Source organism: Leopardus geoffroyi, chromosome A2 (genome assembly GCF_018350155.1).
Source record: "Leopardus geoffroyi isolate Oge1 chromosome A2, O.geoffroyi_Oge1_pat1.0, whole genome shotgun sequence".
NCBI lineage: Eukaryota > Metazoa > Chordata > Mammalia > Carnivora > Felidae > Leopardus > Leopardus geoffroyi.
This window is the reverse complement of record NC_059331.1, coordinates 102,122,485-102,148,005: the sequence shown is the minus strand read 5'-3', so window position 1 is coordinate 102,148,005 and position 25,521 is coordinate 102,122,485. Positions and strand designations below refer to the sequence as shown.

At 38.9% G+C, this 25,521-nt stretch overlaps 1 protein-coding gene across 21 annotated transcripts in view; it reads left to right on the top strand.

Annotated features, from left to right (window-relative positions):
• The window catches only part of ICA1 (islet cell autoantigen 1), a 151,283-nt gene that overhangs the window by 54,032 nt on the left and 71,730 nt on the right, over positions 1-25,521 (top strand). Inside the window, exon 7 of one of the 21 annotated variants that reach the window (XM_045494909.1) lies at positions 11,336-15,010. The exons of the other annotated variants lie outside the window; for them this stretch is intronic. Coding sequence (XP_045350865.1) covers positions 11,336-11,341 — 6 coding nt within the window. The 3' untranslated portion in view covers positions 11,342-15,010. Of the gene's footprint in view, positions 1-11,335; positions 15,011-25,521 lie in introns of those variants that run through there. 21 annotated transcript variants of the gene reach the window in all.

Genomic DNA, 25,521 nt, shown 5'->3' with positions numbered 1-25,521 from the left:
GGTAACTCAGATTACCTTAGGCTCCAATTTGGCCTCCAACCTAGGGCCACTCCCTGGTAAGCTCACCAACCTGCACCCTCAGTCACCTTCCTTTTCCTTCTAAAGGTCATGTTAGATCTTCTAGATTTCTTCCTCTCCACACCCCAAGAGCCCAGGGATATCCAGGGGAGCGAAATTCCACCCTGCCTCATCAGCTGCACTGCTTTACTTGGATGCAGCCTGTCCTATTTGGAGCAAAGACAGGCTTGAGAGGCAGTCTTCTTGCAAACTCCTAAGCAGGCAGTGAGGTAGACCACATTCTGCCTTTAGTGTTTACTACCATACTGGAAGAGAGACAGACACATAAATGACAACACCAGTATAGTGAGCTATACCATAGTCCCAAAATAGGGAGGAAATGATTTCTCAGCTATTCGCTGTTCTGTTTCTTCCAGAAAATTTCCTTTATCCTTCCTTCCATTTCAATAACAGGTGCCTTTTCTTTCTCAAGCTGACTAGCAGAGTGTCCCTCAAAATCTTCATCAGATCCTCTAACCTCTTTTCACTGTCCTCACAATTCTTTAAGTGAGCTAATCCAGTATCACAGATGCCACTCCATGTTCTAGGTATTGATTGCTGGACCTCTCCCTTTAGGCCTGATTTCTCACTTACGATAACAGGACACCCTAGGAAATCTAAGACTGTGGGTCTCCTCACAGACCACAATCCACTTGACATGACATTGCCTTCTCTCCATGTCCTGTCTCCTCCTCACATAAGCCTCTTATTTTTACAACTTACTTGGGTTTGTTGATGGCCCTACCAGTCTCCTAGATTCAAGACTCAAAACCTGACACATTCCTTACCTTCACTCTTGTTATCCAGTCAGCCATCATATACAGCCCACTGAGACGTCCTTCAGAATGCTCCTTGCCTTGGTCTCCTCCTCTTGCTTCTTGTTGCAACCACCCTAGTCTTGGATTTTCATCACCTGGGGCTTTAATGAAAGACCTCGTAGCAGATGTCACTTCTGCTCTTTTGCTTGCCCCTTTCACATTCCTCTCCCTCCCCCCAAACCTCTCACCCAGACTCTTATACTAAATAAACCTTCTCTAGTGGTCTTGATGGTCTTGTCATGCTGAATCTCTGCTCAAGGATCTGTTCTGCTTCTCTGTTAACCTCCCCCTTCTCCATGTTCTCTGTGACCTTGCCCATGTTGTCCATCCAGTGCTGGCCCACACTCCCTTGCAGTTAAACTGGAAGTTCTGTAATCAGACCAGGTTGCAGCACTACTTGGCAGTAGAGATCCTGAAGGAATAACTGTTAATGTGGGAAGAATCCTAAGGGAACTGAAAAACATCTTCCTTTTTCTGTAGATTTTAAAGCAGTAAGAGGTAGACTAATTTGGATGTTTTAGATGCAGGAGCCAATAGGTGATCTTGTTGGGTCCTCTTCAGATAGAAGTGTACATCCGTCCACATGACAGTTACGTCTCGTAAAGAAGTCTGGAAAGCCTTTTGCATCTAAACCAAAGAGGTTAAGTACTCTATCAACCTTACCTATGTTGTTTCTATCTTAGTAATGAAATGTGCATGCTTCCTCCAGATAGAAGCCCAATACAAGGACCTTAAATGAGATCTGCTTTGTGACTCCCTTCGGTACTCTTTATTTATTTATTTTGTCCCACTGCTTCAGTAAAAAATATTGTTCCTTTTTCATTTGTTCTCTCAAGCATTTTTATATGCCTGTTTGTGCATTAATTGAGAATCCCTTGTCACTGGGAGAATAATTCTTTTTTTTCAAAAGCACTTTACAACCTTGCTGTTCCTCATTATCTTCCTTTGAAACGAGTCAGCAAGGTCTGCCTTATCCTTTAACATCTAATGTTGTGCCTTCTGTAAAGACAGAGTTTTTCCTTGAAACACTGGTCAGGATTCTGGTTCCCCTGAGTCTCCTAGAAAGAGGCCCCCAGAGAAGCAGACTGACCCTTCTGTGATGAACAGTAGCTAAAAAATTGATGGGAATGTTGATCAAGAAAAAAATCAGATTTTTAAAAAGACATGTGAGTTCCTAGATGTTTGCCTTCTCTGTGGCAATATTTGTGGATTTTTACCATTTTGCTTTGATTGAGGAGCAAAAAGTTACATTTGCAAAAAGAGCACTCACTTCAAAGATAATCTACTGTCAACAGAAACTCTAGGCTTACTTTTCATTCTTTGATCTTCCTTCCGTTGCTTCAGTGAGCAATTATTGAATGTGCCTGTTGTATTGGATGCTATGGAAAATAGAACAGAGATATAAAATCATCCCCTCCTCAGTTTTACAGTTTAGGTGGGGAGATAAGACATACACTTTTAAGAGAAAATCTGCTGGGTTGCTTGGCATTCAGATGAGTACTATGGTCCCTGTATGGCATTCCTTAGATTCCTGTCCCTTCAGAACTGCGTAAGGGTACATGAAGTCCCATCCAAATTGGGTGAACTTACCACTTTATTCTAAACTGAATATATTTCTATCCAAATTAAAATTCATAAGCCATAGGAGGGAACAATCTCTAATAATAACTACTCACACTCAGAGTGTTCCATTTTTTTCACCTTTCATTTTATAAGTCATATCTCATGTGCCATGAGAGAGACGTCATAAGGAGGAAGGTAGAGGCTCCCAGAGTTTGATTTACACGTGGTTGTGCTGGAGAGCCTGCTAGAACTGGCACAGAGACTCTTGCCTGGTGGACTCCAGATCTAGTGCTCCTTTCAGCCAGAGCATGACTTGGTAGAGAGCTGGTCATGAGACTGACTTCACCAGCCAAGCTTTCTGCCTGGGAAATAGTAGGAAATAAGCTTGAAGTTACTCATAGATACTAAGGATCTGTTTATTTTTTATTAAAAAATTTTTTTTGATGTTTATTTAGTTTTGAGAGAGAGAAGGAGAGAGAGAGAAAGAGAGAGAGAGCACACAAGCAGTGGAGTGGCAGAGAGAGAGAGGGACACACAGAATCTGAAGCAGGCTCCAGGCTTTGAGCTGTCAGCACAGATCCCAACACGGGGCTCGAACTCACAAACCGTGAGATCATGACCTGAGCTGAAGTCAGACGCTTAACCGACGGAGCCACCCAGGTGCCCCAGGCTGTTTATTTTGGGGGTCAAGAACAAGGAAAAACAGCATTATGGTGACTACCTCCTAGAGGCACTACCAGGTTTTGGAGAAGTGTGTGTATGAGAGAGAGAGTGAGAGTGAGAGCATGCGAGCACAGGAGTATGAGAACACATAGGCATGTTCATAACCAGCAATGTATCTGCTTCCAGCATTTTTCCTGCCTGTCTTTACATGATTAAACCACAGTTGGAAGCGATGAGCTACATCAGTAGTGGATACTTGAATTCAGCAGCTCTCCCCACCAGTCAGCACCTCTGTATCCCACGGCATTTGGCCAGTTTTCTGCATTTTCTTCATTGTTCGAAAACAATCCTGGGGTTTCTCTGTGCTTGCTTCTGGTGCTTTGGAAGTTTCCATCCTCAACTTGATGTAACTCATTCTCCAAGCATGTGTGAGTTTCCTCCCATTGAGCACACGTGGTGCTAGGCAACCTTGAGGGCACACAGCTTAAAAGGAGACAGCAATTTAAAGAAAAGAAATCATAGATTAATGTAAGTGATAGATATAAATGTGTAAATACGAACATGTAGCATTCAGGGCATTTCCTGGGTATCTGACTATCCCATTACTAGGTGCTATTTTATATAAACTGGACAAGCTGACTACCTTATTCTTAACAGGCTCCCATTAATATGGTTACTTGACTCATTGCAATAATAGAAGAAGAGGAGCAGTACTTCAATTTACAGGTACCATTAGGTGTTAGCATTCACTCATTTAACAAAAGTTTTGAACCACTACAATGTGCACAGCACCAGGGATACAGTGCTGAGCAAAAAAGCCACAATCTCTGCCCTCACGTAAGCAATAGGGAGATAGACACACAATAAATATTTCATACTGAGGAAGACATAACTAAAAATTGTGACATTATCTGTGAGAGAAAATTATAGTTTGCTATGGGAGTATAACTGGGACCTAATTAAGATAGGAAAGGGAGAGCAGGCTTCTCTGTGTAGGGTTCCTGATTTTAGTTTGGAGCTTGAGGGATGCAGTGGTGACAGCCAGAAGTTTCAAGGGTGAGCTCTGTGTGAAAATAACAGCATGCAGGGAAGTCCTGAGGTGAAAAAGGGCTGGGAGGAAAGAGATCTAGGTTGTGGGAGGATAGTCAGTGAAGGGCAGGAGGCAGGACATGGTGGACTTTGTACAATAGGTAATAGTCTCAGAATTTAAGTTTAAGTACACTGAAAAGCTATTTAAAAATGGGGGGGGGAGTGAAAAATAACAGATTTATGTTTTTAAATGGTTACTCTGCTGTATTTTTGAAAGTGTACTAAGAAATGGGTGAGGAAGGGAGTGGAGGGCAAACACGGATTGAAGGAAAATATTAATGTAGCATTAAGGTGACTAATGACGGTGGTTTGGACAAGGGCAGCAATAATCAACGTGAGGGAACGTTGGGGCATTTAAGATCTGCTTTGGGGTTAGCATGGACAGAAGTTGGTGAAGGCTTACCTATGGAGAGAGAAGAAGAGTCAAAGATGGGCCCTACATATCTAGCATAGTGGAAAGAGGTAGCCTTTACTGAACCAAGGAAGACAGGTTGAAAGGCAAGTTCGGGCATAAGAACAGTAATTTATTCTTTGAGTACATTATGTAGGAGTTGAGTGTGAGAGACTCTCAAGAGAGGTTGTGTATTTCATTTTGGAGCTCCACAAAGAGGACTAGGTGAGATACATTTAGGAATTGTTGGTATCTGAGACTGATAATGCATGAGAAATGATGAGATCCCCTAGGAGAGGGTTTAGAATATGAAGAGAAAAAGGACTAGAATTTCAGCATTTAAGGGTTAAGTATGGGAGACACCAATGAAATAAAGAAAAAGCAAGATTATTTGGTATCATGGCAACCAAAAAGAAAAAAAAAAAAGAAGAAAGTGTTTCAAAGGAAGAATCTGTCAACTCTAAATTTCCCCACTGTTACATTAAGTATCAATATGAATAAAAGGTTTCCAGATATAGCATCAGCCAAATCCATTTTATAGGATTATTGAGTAAGTGTTCATGTATGGATATGAGGAAAAGGGAGATATGGACATGGAGACATCTCTTTTTGAGAAGATTGGATGAGAAGTAGAGTGTGGAAGAAGCTTGAGCCTGATTTTTCCTGATAGGAGACACTAAAGCTTGTCTGACTACAGATGAGTAATGGGAGGGAGATGGAATACCGAGTTAAAGATAATGAAGAGAAAGGGCTGTTGTAGTGCTGGTGGGTCCTCACCTAGAAGACTAGAAGGATTAGAATACAGAGCCCACACAATGAGAGTGGTCTTTGGTAGAAAGAGGAGAGAGAAAGAGAGGGGGAGAGAGGGGAAAGAAATGGTGGAAAGACAGTGGATCTGATTGTAGGAAAATTAGGAAGTTCCCATATCATGGCTCCAGTTTTCTCCTTGAAGTATCAGAAATATACATCCCCTGAGAATAAAGGGAAAAAAGAAGAGTTGGGTTTGAGAAGATAGGACAAGCATGACGTATTTGACTAAAGAAACATTCAGTGTCTTGAATGCCTAGTTGAAAGTAGTCATCAGGGCCATCATGTATAGCTCTGTAGGTTGTGCATTGTACAAAGTTGTCATGCCCAAGAGGGGCGCTATTCACATCATAAGCATAGGTTTGTATATATATTATGACAGGTTACTGGCAGAGGGCAGTAAAGTATCTTGTTCTTAAAAAACTGAGCTATCACCCCAGCTTCCTGACAGAGAAGTGAAGTGTCTTGAGGAAGGGACGTATTTTAAGTCCCACACAGGCACCATTTGGGATACTTGTATTGGCACTCACACACTTATAGGATAATACCACTCTGTGCCATGGGTGACTTTTCTTCAGCAGCATACAAGTTACTGCAGGCACAGACATGAGAAGGTGGGTGATTAGATCCATCCATTGTTGGAGTTTTCCAGGCAGTTGTGACATGAGAAATGTCACATGAGAAATGTGACATGAGAAATGAGAGTGGACATGAGAAATGCTGATGATATCAGCCAAAGAGATGGTGCCCACAGAGTACAAGCTAGATGAGGAGGAAAATGAGGAAGGAGGTTAGTGGATCTGAACTATCAGTGAGAATGAAACCTTGGCTATTATACTGGGGATTTCTGAGAAAGTGAGTCCCAAGGATAGGAAGCTGTAATCAAAGAGTATGAAATTTAATTGGCGATTTTGGAGGTAGGGAGTTTCTGGTGAAGTCAAGGTTGGTGTAAGGGAGGAGAAAGTATGCTGATAAGCTTTCTCAGTATTTACTCAGTAGTGCAAAAGAAGTATCTTGTATTTTTTTCCTTTAATTTCAATGTACTCAGTCTAAACTAGAAAAGAAATAATGTCCCTAAGACTGAAAAACATGATTATCTCAATTTTCTACATTTGAGCTCCAGAATATGAAAATAGAAATTAAATAGAAATCATGGTCAGTGTTGTAAAATACAGTTTTATGTACATGTGTTTTCTCAGATGTTGCTTGGCTATTTCTTGGAAATTACTGAGAGGATTTTAATTATTTTTTCTCTTTAATGATCTGAAAAATATTTCAGCTCTGTTATTTTTTACAGAGGTAAGGCTTGCTTTAAAAATAAACCCTCTGTGTGGGTATGTCTAAGTTAATGCCCATGGATAGGAAAAGGTAGTATAGAGACTCAATAAATTATTTTTGAAAGTAGGCTAGCACACTGGAAAGCTATTTAGATGTGATAAAATACTAATTACTATGAATACAGAAATAGCAAAAACAAACAAAACAAAACCCTTTATCCCATTTTAGAGATAAAGTAATGGCTTAGGCATAGACATTTAGGGTACATTTAAGCTCAAATTTAGGAAGTGTGTGAAATTATTATCTTGAATTCGAGAGGGATCAGAACAATAACCTCCATATTGGACTATGTCTGGGATACAGGAATATCTTGTTTCTCCCTAATATTCATGCTCACTTGAATGGATATTTGGATGCTATTTCAGTTACTATGGCTGAGTAAATTACTCCAAAACTTAGTAGAATGAAACAGCCATTTATCATGTTCACAGGTTCTGTAGGTCAGGAATTCAGACAGGGCACAGAAATGACCCCTTGTGACTTCCAAGGCAAAGGACAATACAGCTTCAAACTGGCTCTTTTTCTCGGGATGCTTGCCCTTGGAACCTAGCCAGCAGCCAGCATCAACCACTAGACATGTGGGCAGTTGGGGCTTCCTGACAGCGTGGTAGCAACCCCACATCAAGAGCAAGTTGGAAGCTGCATTGCCTTCTGTCTTGGAGTCACATAGCATCATTTCCTCATTCTGTTCATTAAGGCAGTTAGTTACAAAGTCTCTCCCATTTAGGACTGAAAATATTGCTGTCGCCATTTGTGCAAAATACACTCGGCCGCATATACCTATCAGCTCCTTTAAACATTTTTCAAAGGTATCTTCCTGACATCCATTGGCACATACATTATGTGGCACTGAATCGGTGATTGCAAAAGCTCTAGAAAATGAAAGAACCTCAGGTACAGACAGGATCAATTCTCTGAGAACATCTAATGGATAGTTACCTCTCCTGCCTATCCCAAACCTTCATAACCCGCCTCAACTTAATCCTTCACCCTCACCTTGAGCCCATGACCATGCCCCCTACTTCAAAGAGTACTCCCTGCTTTCTTTCCATGCCCTTCTCATCAAAACTGTTTAAAAAAAAAGAAAAATCTCCACTTACCTAGTCTTTTAATTCAGCCCAGATACTCTCCTGGAATGTTTGTGCCTTCCCAAAATCCAAATCCTGTCAAATGTTTTTCAGACTTTAAAGAACTTCCTCTCTACAGTTTTACAATGTTAACCACTCCTTCCTGCTTCAAACTCTGTGACCTTGACTCTGATATTCTATACCCTAGTCTTCCTCAGAACTTTGCTGTCTTTCATTGACACCTGTTCCTTTGCAGGCCATGTGAATGTTGGACTTTCCCAGGGTCACATCCTTAGCTAAATAGTCTTCTTAACTTTCATGCTTTTCCTGAGTGATCTGTTCATGCTCCTGATTTAACTACAGTTGATTCCAAAATATTTATCTCTAGTGTAGTCCTCTCCCTCAAACCCACCCAAATATGCCCAACTTTCATGTAGAGAGGGACCAGCACTTTAAACACAGGACATCAAAGAATGATTTCATCTCCCTGTGCCCCTGTATCACCACCCTTTACCACCACGCCCATAATAATTCACTTCTTTATTCTCACGGAGGCTTAAAGTCTAAGAAATATCTGGGTACCGTACTTTCTTGTACCTTCTGTATCTAACAGATCACCAGATTTGTAGATTTTGATCTTCTAAATATTTCCCAGATCTGTGTCTTCTGTAAGCCTACTGTCTCAGCTCTCCTTCAGATCTTGTGACTGATACCGGTCTGGACTACCAGTCTCCACTATGCCTCCCTGCTTCAAGTCTGCCTTCCACACAACCGGTGTGATCTAAATGAAACCAAAATCTAACCACATCACCTCTCTGTTCAGTGGCTGCTGAGGCCACAGGACTGAGTTCAAGCTCCTCAGCATCCCACAAAGCCCTCTGTGGTTTTGTTCTTGTCCAAATCGAGGGCCTTGCCTTACACCACTTCCAGCCCCATATTTTATGCTGCAAAAGCATCAAGCTGCTTGGCTTAGTTTCCTCCAAACAATGAGCTGTTTCTTACACTCATATTGTCTCCTCTGCCAAGAGATGGCCTGAGGTCAACACCACTTCAGCAGGTAGTTAGTTGATACTGCCACATCCTTGAAACAGTAGAAGTATGCAAGAGAAGGGGTGTGGAGTAGCACAGTGTGTAGGGCAGGATGGGTGGATGTTTGTGACAATGGGTGACATTTACTCAAACCACATTTTCTGCCCTAGGCCATTAGCTTGTATTCTACTTCCATATTTTGGCTTGTGGTACACCACAATCAGTATTGTTTGTCACATGCACAACTTACAGAAACTTTAATTTTCAAAAAGAAGATTCATAGAAATGTTATTCCGGAATATATGCAGTACTCTTCTGATAAAGCTATATCTTACAGCAGACATTTTTGGTGAATTGCCTAACTACCCCTACTTACTCTAAGATAGTAGTTCTCCAGGTGTGCTCCCCAACCAACTGCGTTAGCATGACCTAGGAACTTGTTAGAAATGCAGATTCTTGAAACCTACCTTACACCTATTGAATCAGAAATCTGGGCAGTGGGGTTCAGCAACCTGTATTTTAATAAGATCCTCCAGGTGATTCTGATCTGTGTACAAGTTGGAGAACACATTGGAGGCTGTCTTAGATGGTCGAAAATTCCATCCTCTGTAACTAGTTTTAGAATATATATAGGTAACCCAATTCTGGCTTGTGAAAGGTGAGAGGAAGTTGATTAGGTTGCTGCAAGCCTTATGGGAAAAGTGTCCTTGCTCCTAAGAAGGATACTCAGAAAAAGATCACTTCTGTATTTATCTGTATATTATCATGTCTGGATGTGACCCTTGGAAGTGCCTCAGCCTTCTTGGGACCACGAAGTGTACCAGTTAATGTTAGGGGCAACATGCTGAGAATGACCAGGAAACTGGAAAGAACTTCGTAGACCCATTGAAATTAGCCAACTTTCTTAATTATTTAGTTCTTTTTGAATCAGTGTCTGATCTTGTTTAAAACAATAATAAAAAACATTGATGCATGTACTTAATTGTTATATATGTCTGGTATGTTTGCTAAAGGCATCTTTGCCATAGACATCATCTTTGCTACAAGCATTTTTGTAACAAATATTTTCTTTTTTTTTATTAAAAAATTTTTTTGGGGGGGGCACCTGGGTGGCTCAGTTGGTTAAGCGTCTGACTTCAGCTCAAGTCATGACCTCCTGGTTCTGTGCTGACAGCTCAGAGCCTGGAGCCTGCTTCGGATTCTGTCTCCCTCTCTCTCTGCCCCTCCCAGGCTCATGCTGTCTCTGTCTCTGTCTCCCTCTCAAAGATAAATAAACATTAAAAAAATAAATAAATAAACAATAAAAAAATTTTTTATTGTTTATTTTTTTTTGAGAGAGAGAGAGAGAGAGAGACCAAGCACAAGTAGGGGAGGGACAGAGAGAGAGGGCTCAAACCCACGATCTGCGAGGTCCTGTCCTGAGCTGAAGTCAGATGCTCGACTGAGCTCAACTGACTGAGCCACCCAGGCACCCCCACAAGTATTTTCACTACATAACTAACTGGTCACAAGGCAGTTTTGTCATAAAAGATAAATCATGAAAAATAAAAGAGGGACATAATGAAAATGTATATAGAAAGGGTTCCTAGGTATTTTTGCCATAAGCATCTTTGTTATAGGTATCTTTGCCACAAGCAATAATCTTTATATACATTAGTAAAAAGGACATAATGAAACATGAAAAATGAATAACAAAATTAAAAAGATTTAATCATGAAACACCATATTTGAACACATTCAGAATATTTGCTGTAGATGTATGGCAACCCTGCACAAATGTCTGATTTAATCTTGTGGATTGTCCCTGAGCACTTGTCTTCAAAGTCATTCATAGTATTCATAGTATTATACTTCCTTCTTTTTTGTGCTTGTTGATTTGCCTCCTCATTTATCATCTCACTTTTTCTTTTTTTTGCTAAAATTTCTTCCTTTGTTTGCAGAAGTATCAGTTTCCAAATACTAGGATGTGTATATGTAATTGAGCTTTGTATTGCATTGCGAAAGCCTTTTACTCTGCTGTTCTTGGCATCTTATCAAATATCCAGTGATAGACATTCCAAAGTTTATGGGAAATGTGAGTTCAAAACTCTGCTCTACTGTACAGACCATTGTGAGGACTAAGATTTATATAATATAAAAATGGGAATACTGCATCAATGGAGAAATAAAATCAAACTGTCGAATGGTTATTTTTTTATCTTTCATGACAAATTGCTTATGACCAATTAGCTATGCAGTGAACAAGATTGCAGCAAAAAATGTTTGTGGCAAAGATGTCTACAGCAAAGATGCTTACCGCAAATGTATTTAGAATCCCTTATATATACATGCATTTATTCATACCTAAAACTCTCCAGGTAACAGTAGGTGATGATTATAATTACTTACAGCATTGTGAGGTTCTTGGAAATCCATGAAACCCAGGTGTCCCATACATTTCTAGAATACAATGGTTATGCTTTACTTTAACAATCAAATAATTATGTTCCAAGCCCATTTCCTACTTTTTCTAGAGATAGAGGACATTCTCAGGAGTCCCTGCTCAGTCATTCTTAAGAATCTTTCAAGAATGCTGTGTTCCTCAATTCTACTGTGACTGTTACTTGTGTCTTCAGTCAGCTCTCAGCCTCCAGTCTGCCAGACCACTTTCTGCAAGCCATCCCTTTGTCATCCTGTAATGGAAGAGAATTATAATACAGATGTGTGACTCATGATGTATCAGTGTTTCATTACCCAAGTACTTTCACAGTCTACTTCTGGAGGATGACTCCTTCATACCCAGAGGGTCTCTCACCTCGGATTGCCAGTGGCCCATCTTGCTCCACAGTGAGGTTCACAGAGAAGATTAAAGTGTTATTGTCTAAAGGAAGACAGCCTTGAAGAGGCAATTCACCTGCTAGGAAGATTAGCATGTATTTTATAATGCAGGGCTGTTTGGCTCTGCCTTTTCCCTCACTTGTGCCTCCTTTCCACAATGTTCTTGGCTTTGCTTCTGTATAGTCTAAGACCTATTAAAGTGCTTTTCCTGAAAACAAAGAAGCAGTTTCTCCTCAAAGATGAAATCAGACATCACTTTCAATGTTGTTTCCCTTTCTTTTTTTGCTATCAAGGCTTTCAAAACCATGGAATTGAGTTTTTGCTGATATGGCACTTTACACAAGGATGGGATGCTATCTGAGGAGTGGTAGTCAGTGGGGATAGGAATGAGGAGGAACTTGGAAATAAGGCAGATGTTGGAGCTACCATGCCAGGCCTTTCGGGGAGAACAATGCAACTAGACCTCAAAGGCTCTAGAACTGGAGGGCACCTCGGGATTTGAAAACTGGCTGATCTCCTCTCTCTGTCATCAGACAGAACTCATGGATTCCTAGCCACTCTCTGAGTCTGGGTCTTATTTAGTTCTCCACTGCTAATTATTTCTTTCCATATTCCCCAGTTCAAATTTCCAGGATAAAGAATTTGATTGGGCTAGTTCATCAATGTCTTTTATGTTTGAGCGGAGCTCTTTATACCAGATGACCTCACAGGTCATTGACCCAGATGGAATGACTCCCTTGGGTCAGGTGACAACCCCAGGTCTAATCAGTTGTGTTGATGGAATGGAGGTGTGGGTGAGGGACAGGGTCACAGGGTAAACCACAAAGCCACTCCTCAGAGAATAAGCTAGGATTTCTCCTTCAGCAGAGACTGTGGGTGGGGCAGATCCCCTCTGAAGAAGCCTGTGGGCCTGGCAAGGACAGTAATTGCAGGGTAACCAAGTAGCACAATGCCGTCTTTCCTACAGGGAATACAAGGGAAAGCTGACTTTTAATTAATGGTAAACATCCACACTTTGACCTCAGCATGTTTTCCTTTCAGGGCCTCAGTTTCTTCATCTGTAAAAAAATCAGACAGTCCATCATAGTGATTTCTAAGGACTGTACTTCCATTCAGGGCAGATCCAAGTTTTATAAGCCTAGGCTTACATGTTTGGATCTCTCTCTAGGAAAAAAAAAAATACGAAATCAGGTACAAGGTCTTAGAAGGGGCCCTGAAACTCAAGCTTTCTTGGTTTCATATAAATCCACCTCTGCTTCTATTCTTAAATTCTGTGGTTCCTTTTGGTCATTGTTTTGAATTCTGCCTACCTTTTGTGCTCATAGCCCGAGGCCTATGAACCCTAAACAGGCTGGTTTTTAACTTAATTCCCAAAAAACAGTGTGTTCCCCACCAGTCCCTTAAATAGACTATAGGCAATTTGGTAGTTTAAGAAGGAAAAAAAAAAACTGATCCACAAATGTTTTATAAATTTGAAGTGTAGTGTTATTGAAATTAATTAGCATGATTTTTACAGAAATCTCTTTACTTTCTAACTATTCATTCTTCAAGGTGCATCCATGCCTCAAAGATAGAGGTAGTTTATGTCAGCTAATGTGCCTTCAGGCTCTTGATTTGTTGCTATGTATATTTGTTGAATTTGCATCTATTGTTATCACTGTATTGCACCATAATTGCCTGTTCACACATATGGATTAGTAGCTCCAAAGAGATTCATGGTAATATAAAATTTGATATGAAAATATTGATGTATTAATTCAGAATAACTTTACGAATATAACAGGGAACAGTACTCTATTGCGGAAGGTCAGTGGGGGAAGGGGGAGGATTGTAAATGTATTTGTTGAGTTTGCATTTCAAACAAGCAACCAAAAAGGAAAAGTTCTAAAAGGAAGTGTGGCATTATTGAAAAGCTGGATTTAATTGACTCATTAGTGCATTGTCTGAGATGAAACTTTATCCAGTAGGGGCAAGAACAATTAGTTTTCTTTCATAACATTTTCCACAAAATGTTTAATAACGTATCTGTTAAACTAAGGGGCTTCTCCCCCAGCATGAGACAAAGTGATGCTTTCTTTCTAGTATAATGTTAATTGATTTTATTAACTAAAAGCCAAAAGGGAAAGAAATGAGAGAGGCAGCATTGTGAGCTGCACTCCACATATCAGTTCCTTAAAGACTACAGCTTCTTGTTTCTGGGCTGGTAATGTAGGGACCAGCTGTGCTCAAGAAGCCTGGACAGTGGTGCAGATGCCTTTATTATTTGAGTTTACTCTTTGCCAACACCTGGTGGAGAACACAATTGATAATCCATTGTTCAGCACAACTTAAAACCATATTGAAATACTTTAGTAGACTATAAAGGAATGTTTTCCAGAGCCTAATATAGCAAAAGACTGGATTGGAATTTACTTGCCACCACCCCCCAGGTGGACACAGCTTTCCAGCTTTTCAGTGCAAATGCCAGTTAGTCAGCTGGTGAACTGACAGCTTATCTAAAGTTACAAATCTCCATAAGGTTGGTTCATGCTCAGTCTGAATAGGAAGACTCCATTTTTTCCCCTCTTCCTCTTCCTCCTTTTCCTCCTCCTCTTCCTCTTCCTTCTTTTTTACTGTGGTTGGAAAATGGTAGACATCATTTTTTAAAGAATCTGAAACATAGTTTGTATCATTCTTCTTTCATCTTTATCATCTCTGTTTTATTCACCCCACAGGTACATTTTTTTAATGCCCATGATATAGGTTCATAGTAAAATTAACCCAAAAGTACAGAGAATTCCCACATACCTCCTCCCTCTACCACACACATAGTCTTTCCCACAATCAATATACCATATCAGTGTGGTACATAATTAATGAGTCAGCATGAATGCGTTGTCAAGCAAAGTCTGTAGTAAATTAGGATTCACTCTTTGTGTTATTGATTATATAGGTTTTAACAAAAGTATAATATCATAGATACACCATTAGAGTATAATATAGAGTACTTTCACTAAGCTAAAAAATCAAATCAAGTTAAAGAACTAATACACAATAGGAAAATAAAACATAAAATAAAATGTAATTCTCCTCTTGATTATAAGCCAAAATATGACAGAGTTGAGACCCAAACATGTCAGTCTTTTCATGTCAGTCTTAAGCCCATAAATGTTGATGGGCTTAACTCACTTATTAAAAAGAGAAATTTTCAGCTGAACTCACTAAGCAAGATTCAACCAAATAGGCTGTATCCAAAATAAAATTAAGAAAGGCTAAAAAAAAAAAAAAAAAAAAAAAAAAGGAATAAGCAAAGATATAACAAGCAAATGGAAATAACAAAAATCAGATGTAGCAATATTGATATCAGAGATATAGGATTTTAAAAGCATTAAGTATAAAAAAATACCTTTTAGTGCTAAAAGCCACAATTTACAATGAAGGGATAATATTTATGAATATCTATGTACTAAATTATAACACAGCAACTTTTATAAAGCAAAAAGTACAAGAGATGCAAGGGAGACACCAGAAGAAACACCTCCTAATAGAAGAATTTAATGTACCACTCTCAGTATAAGACAAATAGACCAAAAAAAAAAAAAATATTGAAGATCTAGACAATCTAGATAGCATAATCAATAAGGGTATATATCATCTTTATAGCCAGATAATAAGAAATATACCTTCTTCTTAAGTGCATCTGAAAGATTGACTAAAAAAAGATCCTACATAAATTGAAATTAGAGAATTTCTAAAAATCATAATGAAAAATGCCACACACCAGAATCTGGGGTATGTATAAAGCAATGATCAAAGGAATATTGAAAGCCTTAAACACTTAATAAAAATTAAAGATGACAATAAATGAATTAAAGTCTCAACTTAAAAATCTAGAAAAAGAATAAGAAATAAACCAGAATAAAGCAAAAGGAAAGAAATGATAAAAATAACATATAAATTGAGGCATAAAACAGAAGAAATAGTAAATCTAATGAATAAATTATTTAAATACACCATTAGCTAACTCAAGGGGAAAAGGGAGAAAGTACACAAACAAGAAATAACAAAGGGGGAAGGGTGTCTGGGTGGCTCAGTTCGTTAAGTATCTGACTTCAGCTCAGTCGTGATCTTACGGTTTGTGGGTTTGAATGCTGCATTGGGCTCTGTGCTGACAGCTCAGAGCCTGAAGCCTACTTGGGATTCTCTGTCTCCCTCTATCTCTCTGCTCCTACCCCGCTTATGCTCTGTCTCTCTCTCTCCCTCAAAAATAAATAAATTCAAAAAAAATAACAAAGGGAAATAACTATTGAATCAGAAGAATTTGGAAATATCATAAGAACCTAAATGTAGTTCTTTGCAAATTTGAAAACCTAAATGAAATAGATAATTTCATAGGGAAATAGTTTATCAAAATTCATCCCATTTGGAAAGCTTATACAGAAAAATTCTTTAGAAGAAATAGAGAAAGTTATCAAGGAACTACCTCATAAGAAAAGCACCAGACCCATAATGTTTTGCAGGGAAATCCTGCCACACACCGTCCAACACCAAATAAGTCCCAGTGCTACAGAAGTTATTCACCAGAATTATGAATGGAGGAAAATTCCTGAATTTTTTTTATTAGGCAACTATATATCCATACCTAAACCTGATGAAAACAGTACAAAAAGTTATAGACCAGTATCACTTATGAATATTAATGCAGATTTTCTAAGTAGAATATTAGAGAATAGATCGTGATCCTACATGAAGAAAATAATACACTATAACCAGATAGGATTTATTCCAGGAATGCAAGAAATGGTTTTAGGTGAGGAAATCCAGGAATTTAATATACCATATTAATCTGAGGAAGAAAATCATATGATTATTGGGGCGCCTGGGTGGCTCAGTCGGTTGAGTGTCCGACTTCAGCTCAGGTCACGATCTCACTCTCCGTGAGTTCGAGCCCCGCGTCGGGCTCTGGGCTGATGGCCCAGAGCCTGGAGCCTGCTTCCGATTCTGTGTCTCCCTCTCTCTCTGTTCCTCCCCCGTTCATGCTCTGTCTCTCTCTGTCTCAAAAATAAACGTTAAAAAAAAAAATTAAAAAAAAAAAAAAAAGAAAATCATATGATTATCTTCATAGTTTCCAAAAACCTTTTACATATTGAACATTCATTTCTTTTTTTTCAGCATTCATTTCTGATAGTTATTTAAAGAAAAGGAATTGATTAATATTTTCTGAATAGATATGTGATCAAATATAAATATGCCTTAGTCTTAAAGCCAGCTTAGTGGGGAAACACTAGTAATATTTCTTCTATTAAGATTGGAAGCAAAGCAAGATTTCCCACTATCTCACTACCATTTAACATTGTACTAGAGGTATTAGCCAATGCAAGTAGACAAGGGAAACCAATGAGAGGCATAAAAGCGGAGAAGTGAAACTATCTTTATATGCAGAGAATATCATCATGGACTTAGAAAGTTCTGAAGACTCAATGGCAAAATCAAATAAAATAATGAATAAAGTAGCAGAGGCTACAAAAGAATGTACAAAGAAAAAAACCCTTTTAAAAAGAAGGTAAAATACCTAAGAATAAATTTAACATGAAATATGTAAAATTTTTATAAGAACTGTAAAACATCCCTGAAAGACATAAAAGTAGACTTGACCAAACAGAGGCTACCCTTTACTTTTGGATAAGAATACTTACATAATAAAGATGTCAGTTAACCACAAGTTAATTTATAATTTAAAACAACCCAATGGAAATACTAAGCTGATAGTAAATTTCATATGGGAAAAATAAACATATAAGAATAGCTAGAAAAATACTAAAAAAGAAATGCTGCAAAGGGGAACTAGCCTACCAGACGTGTTTACTAAAGTTTCTTTTTAAAAAGTATGGTGCTGGCACATGAATGGGCAGACAGACCAGTGGAATAGAATAGAAAATAAGAATAAAATAAACCCAAGTACATATGGGACTTTAGCATTATGATAAAGATAGTATCTCAAATCACTGGTGCGAAAATGACTTCTTGACAAATGATACTGAGACAACTGAGTAGCCATTTGGCAAAGATAAAATTAGTTCCATATCTCACACCATGCACAAGAATAAACTTCAAATAAATTAGGGATCTAAATGTAAAAATGAAACTATGCAAGTTTCTCTTTAACTTGGGTATACACAAAGAATTTCAAATTATGTCTCAAAATCCAGATGCAATCAAAGAAATGATTGATAAATTTGATTAAATAAAAATGAAAACTTCTATACAGAAAAACAGCATAAACAAAGTCCAGTGATAACTGAAAAACAGAAAATGTTTGCAACATATGTTGCAGATAAAGGGATAATGTCCCTCATATATGAAGAACTTTATTTTATTTTACTTTTTTAAACCTTTTTAATGTTTTATTTTTGAGAGAGAGGATGAAAGACAGAGTGTGAGTGGGTGAGGGAGAGAGGAGACACAGAATCTGAAGCAGGCTCCAGGCTCTGAGCTCTCAGCACAGAACCCAATGCAGGGGTTGAACTCACAAACCATGAGGTCATGACCTGAGCAGAAGTCGGATGCTTAACCGACTGAGCCACCCAGGTGCCCCATGAAGAACTTTTTCAAATTAACAGAAGAAGGTAAGAAAAAAAAATCATAGAACTATGGGAAAAGACATGCACAGATCATTTACAAAAAGGTATAAAAATGGCCTTTAACGTACAAAAAATTATTTAACCTCACTCATGATGAAAGAATTGTAAATTAAGACCACTTTAAGATACACTTTTCACCTATTTCACTAGCAGATTTTAAAAGTGTAACATCCACTCCCTAGACAAGGCTGTGAGGAAACCAGAACTCTCATAGATAGCTGGTAGGGATGCAAGTGGTACTGCTCCAGTGGAGGGGAAGTTAGTCATGTCTAACAAAATTACCCACGTGTTTACCTTTTGACCTACCAATCCCACTTCTGGAATTACCTTGAAGATATCTTTCCATATATATACAAATACATACACATAAGATGATCTAGTGGAGCACTGCATGGTTTATAATTGCAAAATATTGGAAACATTCCCATTCAGAGGAAGTTGTTGACTAAATTACCCCGTAGTACCCAATGGAGTAGTATGTGGCTGTGAAAGAGAATGAGGAGACCTCTGTAATATGGTTTCCTGGATATATATACAATTAACAAGAAAGGCCAAGTGCAAAGAGTATGTTACCTTCTGTGTAACAAAGAGGGAGAAATGAGAAAATGTACATTTGCCCCATCATTTGAGGAAAAAACAGCACAGGAATTAAAAAAAAAAAAAGACTAGTAAGATCAGTTACCTACAGGATATCTCTGGGTGGAAATGGGGTGAAAAGGAGAGGGAATGGGGGAGGAAATGGCACTTCTCACCATGCCAGTTCATACAGACCTACCTTATGGAGTTATGTTATTTCACATATTTTTTTAAATGAATGAATAAATAGCAAAGTAAATTAAATAAGACCCAGATGGTTAGGGATTCTCAAGTTGGATACAAACAAACAAATGAAACAAATTATGTTTCAAATAAGTACTAGAAACCTACTGAGGAAGACAGGGAGTGAGGAGGTTAGGCAGTGAATTCAAGAAGCTTTTGAATGCAGTATTGTGACTGTATGCTCTCAAGCTAAATAAATAAATAAGTAAATAACTGAACAAACACTGCACTCTTGGTAGTTTATTTTCCTTTTTGTAGAAGCATGAGTGTTAGCAGTTCTGAAACTTTTTTTTTGTATATTCTAGGATTTAACAAATATGTTATGGTTATTTTTTTTAACAAATTTTTACTTACAAAAAAATTTTTTTAATATGAAATTTATTGTCAAATTGGTTTCCATACAACACCCAGTGCTCATCCCAAAAGGTGCCCTCCTCAATACCCATCACCCACCCCCTATCACCCCTCAGTTTGTTCTCAGTTTTTAAGAGTCTCTTATGCTTTGGCTCTCTCCCTCTAACCTCTTTTTTTTTTTCTTCCCCTCCTCCATGGACTTCTGTTAAGTGTGTCAGGATCCACATAAGAGAGAAAACATATGGTATCTGTCTTTCTCTGTATGACTTATTTCACTTAGCATAACACTCTCCATTTCCATCCATCTTGCTACAAAAGGCCATATTTCATTCTTTCTCATTGCCACGTAGTATTCCATTGTGTATATAAACCACAATTTCTTTATCCATTCGTCAGTTGATGGACATTTAGGCTCTTCCCTTAATTTGGCTATTGTTGAAAGTGCTGCTATAAACATTGGAGCACAAGTTTACACAAGTGCATCAGCACTCCTGTATCCCTTGGGTAAATTCCTAGCAGTGCTATTGCTGGGTCATAGGGTAGGTCTATTTTTAATATTTTGAGGAACCTCCACACTGTTTTCCAGAGTGGCTGCACCAGTTTGCATTCCCACCAACAGTGCAAGAGGGTTCCCGTTTCTCCACATCCTCTCCAGCATCTATAGTCTCCTGATTTGTTCATTTTGGCCACTCTGACTGGTGTGAGGTGATATCTGAGTGTGGTTTTGATTTGTATTTCCCTGATGAGGAGCGACGTTGAGCATCTTTTCATGTGCCTGCTGGCCATCCAGATGTCTTCTTTAGAGAAGTGTCTATTCATGTTTTCTGCCCATTTCTTCACTGGATTACATGTTTTTCGGGTGTGGAGTTTGGTGAGCTCTTTATAGGTTTTGGATACTAGCCCTATGTCTGATATGTCATTTGCAAATATCTTTTCCCATTCCGTTGGTTGCCTTTTAGTTTTCTTGATTGTTTCCTTTGCTGTGCGGAAGCGTTTTATCTTCATGAGGTCCCAATAGTTCATTTTTGCTTTTAATTCCCTTGCCTTGGGGGATGTGTCAAGTAAGAAATTGCTTCGGCTGAGGTCAGAGAGGTTTTTTCCTGCTTTCTCCTCTAAGGTTTTGATGGTTTCCTGTCTCATATTCAGGTCCTTTATCCATTTTGAGTTTATTTTTGTGAATGGTGTAAGAAAGTGGTCTAGTTTCATCCTTCTGCATGTTGCTGTCCTGTTCTCCCAGCACCATTTGTTAAAGAGACTTTTTTCCATTGGATATTCTTTCCTGCTTTGTCAGAGATGAGTTGGCCATACTTTTGTGGGTCTAGTTCTGGGGTTTCTATTCTATTCCATTGGTCTATGTGTCTGTTTTTGTGCCAAACCATGCTGTCTTGATGATTACAGCTTTGTAGTAGAGGCTAAAGTCTGGGATTTTGATGCCTCCTGCTTTGGTCTTCTTCAAAATTACTTTGGCAATTTGGGGCCTTTTGTGGTTCCATACAAATTTTAGGATTGCTTGTTCTAGCTTCAAGGAGAATGCTGATGCAACTTTGATTGGAATCGCATTGAATGTGTAGATAGCTTTGGGTAATATTGACATTTTAACAATATTTATTCTTCCAATCCATGAGCACAGAATGTTTTTCCATTTCTTTATATCTTCTTCAATTTCCTTCATAAACTTTCTATAGTTTTCAGCCTACAGATCTTTCACATCTTTGGTTAGGTTTATTCCCAGGTATTTTATGCTTCTTGGTGCAGTTGTGAATGGGATCAGTTTCTTTATTTGTCTTTCTGTTGCTTCATTATTAGTGTATAAGAATGCAACTGATTTCTGTACATTGATTTTGTATCCTGCGACTTTGCTGAATTCATCTATCAGTTCTAGCAGACTTTTGGTGGAGTCTGTCAGATTTTCCATGTATAATATCATGTCATCTGCAAACAGTGAAAGCTTGACTTTATCTTTGCCAATTTTGATGCCTTTGATTTCCTTTTGTTGTCTGATTGCTGATGCTAGAATTTCCAACACTATGTTAAACAACAGTGGTGAGAGTGGACATCCCTGTTGTGTTCCTGATCTCAGGGAGAAAGCTCTCAGTTTTTCCCCATTGAGGATGATATTAGCTGTGGGCTTTTCATAAATGACTTTTATAATGTTTAAGTATGTTCCTTCTATCCCGACTTTCTCAAGGGTTTTTATTAAGAAACGATGCTGAATTTTGTCAAATGCTTTTTCTGCATCAATTGACAGGATCATATGGTTCTTATCTTTTCTTTTATTAATTTGATGTATCACATTGATTTGCAAATGTTGAACCAGCCCTGTAGCCCAGGAATGAATCCCACTTGATCATGGTGAATAATACTTTTTATATGTGGTTGAATTTGATTTGCTAGTATCTTATTGAGAATTTTTGCATCCATATTCATCAGGAGTATTGGCCTGTAGTTCTCTTTTTTTACTGGGTCTCTGGTTTAGGAATCAAAGTAATACTGGCTTCATAGAATGAATCTGGAAGTTTTCCTTCCCTATTTTTTGGAATAACTTGAGAAGGATAGGTATTATTTCTGCTTTAAATGTCTGGTAGAATTCCCCTGGGAAGCCATCTGGTCCTGGACTCTTACTTGTTGGGAGATTTTTGATAACCGATTCAATTTCTTCGCTGGTTATGGGTCTGTTCAAGCTTTCTATTTCCTCCTGTTTGAGTTTTGGAAGTGTGTGGGTGTTTAGGAATTTGTCCATTTCTTCCAGGTTGTCCAGTTTGTTGGCATATAATTTTTCATAGTATTCCCTGATAATTGCTTGTATTTCTGAGGAATTGGTTGTAATAATTGCATTTTCATTCATGATTTTATCTATTTGGGTCATCTCCCTTTTCTTTTTGAGAAGCCTGGCTAGAGGTTTGTCAATTTTGTTTATTTTTTCAAAAAACCAACTCTTGGTTTCATTGATCTGCTCTATAGTGTTTTTAGATTCTATATTTTTTATTTCTACTCTGATCTTTATTATTTCTCTTCTTCTGCTGGGTTTGGGGTGTCTTTGCTGTTCTGCTTCTAGTTTCTTTAGGTGTTCTGTTAGAGATTGTATTTGGGATTTTTCTTGTTTCTTGAGATAGGCCTGAATTGCAATATATTTTCCTCTCAGGACTGCCTTTGCTGCATCCCAAAGCGTTTGGATTCTTGTATTTTCATTTTCATTTGTTTCCATATATTTCTTAATTTCTTCTCTAATTGCCTGGTTGACCCATTCATTCTTTAGTATGGTGTTCTTTAACCTCCATGCTTTTGGAGGTTTTTCAGACTTTTTCCTGTGGTTGATTTCAAGCTTCATAGCATTGTGGTCTGAAAGTATGCATGGTATGATCTCAATTCTTGTATACTTATGAAGGGCTGTTTTGTGTCCCAGTATATGATCTATCTTGGAGAAGGTTCCATGTGCACTTGAAAAGAAAGTATATTCTGTTGCTTTGGGATGCAGAGTTCTAAATATATCTGTCAAGTCCATCTGATCCAATGTATCATTCAGGGCCCTTGTTTCTTTATTGATCCTGTGTCTAGATGATCTGTCCAATGTTGTAAGTGGAGTATTAAAGTCCCCTGCAATGACCACATTCTTATCAATAAGGTTGCTTATGTTTGTGATTAATTGTTTTATATATTTGAGGACTCCTGTATTCGGCGCATAAACATTTATAATTGTTAGCTCTTCCTGATGGATTGACCCTGTAATTATTATAGAATGCCCTTCTTCATCTCTTGTTACAGCCTTTAATTTAAAGTCTAGTTTGTCTGTGGGGCGCCTGGGTGGCGCAGTCGGTTAAGCGTCCGACTTCAGCCAGGTCACGATCTCGCGGTCCGTGAGTTCGAGCCCCGCGTCAGGCTCTGGGCTGATGGCTCAGAGCCTGGAGCCTGTTTCCGATTCTGTGTCTCCCTCTCTCTCTGCCCCTCCCCCGTTCATGCTCTGTCTCTCTCTGTCCCAGAAATAAATAAACGTTGAAAAAATAAATAAATAAAATAAAGTCTAGTTTGTCTGATATAAGTATGGCTACTCCAGCTTTCTTTTGACTTCCAGTAGCATGAAAGATAGTTCTCCATCCCCTCACTTTCAATCTGAAGGTGTCCTCAGGTCTAAAATGAGTCTCTTGTAGACAGCAAATAGATGGGTCTTGTTTTTTTTTATCCATTCTGATACCCTATGTCTTTTGGTTGGAGCATTTAGTCCATTTACATGCAGTGTTATTATAGAAAGATATGGGTTTAGAGTCATTGTGATGTCTGTAGGTTTCATGCTTGTAGCGATGTCTCTGGTACTTTGTCTCACAGGATCCCCCTTAGGATCTCTTGTAGGGCTGGTTTAGTGGTGACGAATTCCTTCAGGTTTTGTTTGTTTGGGAAGACCTTTATCTCTCCTTCTATTCTAAATGACAGACTTGCTGAATAGAGGATTCTCGGCTGCATATTTTTTCTGTTCATCACATTGAAGATTTCCTGTCGTTCCTTTCTGGACAGCCAAGTTTCAGTAGATAGATCCTTTATCTTAGAGCATGTTTATCCCTAGCTGCTTTCAGAATTTTCTCTTTATCCTTGTATTTTGCCAGTTGCACTATGATATATCGTGCAGAAGATCAATTCAAGTTATGTCTGAAGGGAGTTCTCTGTGCCTCTTGGATTTCAATGCCTTTTTCCTTCCCCAGATCAGGGAATTTCTCAGCTATGATTTCTTCAAGTACACCTTCAGCACCTTTCCCTCTCTCTTCCTCCTCTGGAATCCCAATTGTGCATATATTATTATGTTTAATTGTGTCACTTAATTCTCTAATTCTCCCCTCATACTCCTGGATTTTTTTATATCTCTTTTTCTCAGCTTCCTCTTTTTCCATAATTTTATCTTCTAATTCACCTATTCTCTCCTCTGCCTCTTCAATCCGAGCCGTGTTCGTTTCCATTTCATTTTGCATCTCGTTTAAAGCGTTTTTCAGCTCCTCCTGACTGTTCCTTAGTCCCTTGATCTCTGTAGCAATAGATTCTCTGCTGTCCTCTATACTTTTTTCAAGCCCAGCAATTAATTTTATGACTATTATTTAAATTCATTTTCTGTTACATTGCTTAAATCATTTTTGATCAGTTCATTAGCTGTCGCTACTTCCTGGAGTTTCTTTTGAGGGGAATTCTTCCATTTTGTCATCTTGGATAGTCCCTGGAGTGGCACAGAACTGCAGGGCTCTTCCCCTGTGCTGTCTGGAGTAACTTGCGTTGATGGGCGGGGCCACAGTCAGACCCGATGTCTGTCCCCAGCCCAACGCTGGGGCCACAGTCAGACTGGTGTGTACCTTATCTTCCCCTCTCCCAGGGGCAGGACTCACTGTGGAGTGGTGTGGCCCCTGTTTGGGCTACTTGCACACTGCCAGGCCTGTGGTGCTGCTTCGATGGGATCTGGTGTATTAGCCGGGGTGGATCCGCAAGGTGCGCAGGGGCGGGAGGGGCAGACTCAGCTCACTTTGCCTTTGGTCGTCTGCTTCAGGAGGGGCCCCTCTTCCGTGGGCCTCTCGTCTACACTTGGCTCTGGAGAGTCCATTCTGCTAGTATTCTGGCAGTTTACTGGGTTACTTAGGCAGATGTGGGTGGAATCTAAGTGGTCAGCAGGATGCGTTGAGCTCAGCATCCTCCTACGCCGCCATCTTCCTTCCTAGTCAAATATGTTGTGGTTATTGGGAGTCAGATTTCAAACTTTGGGAGAAGGAAGCTACAATTATGGTAAAAGGAAAATAATAAGATGAACCCTGCACTATTGGATGGAATTGGAGATATAGGTGTGAAATCATGGGTTCTACTATACACACACATAGACGCACACACACACATATATAGTTGTACATACATATGTATGTAAATGGGCATAGATGTGCATATGTGTGTGTGTGTGTGTGTGTGTGTGGTGTGTGAATGCATATGCACATATTCATGTGTATGTATAAGCGTTTCCCAGCACTGTCCTCTAAGATGGTCTTGAAGTAATTTCATAGAAACGAGCTTACATAGAGCCAAGATCTTTATTTCTGTATATCCCATTGACCACTAAAAGGAGCTAGGGC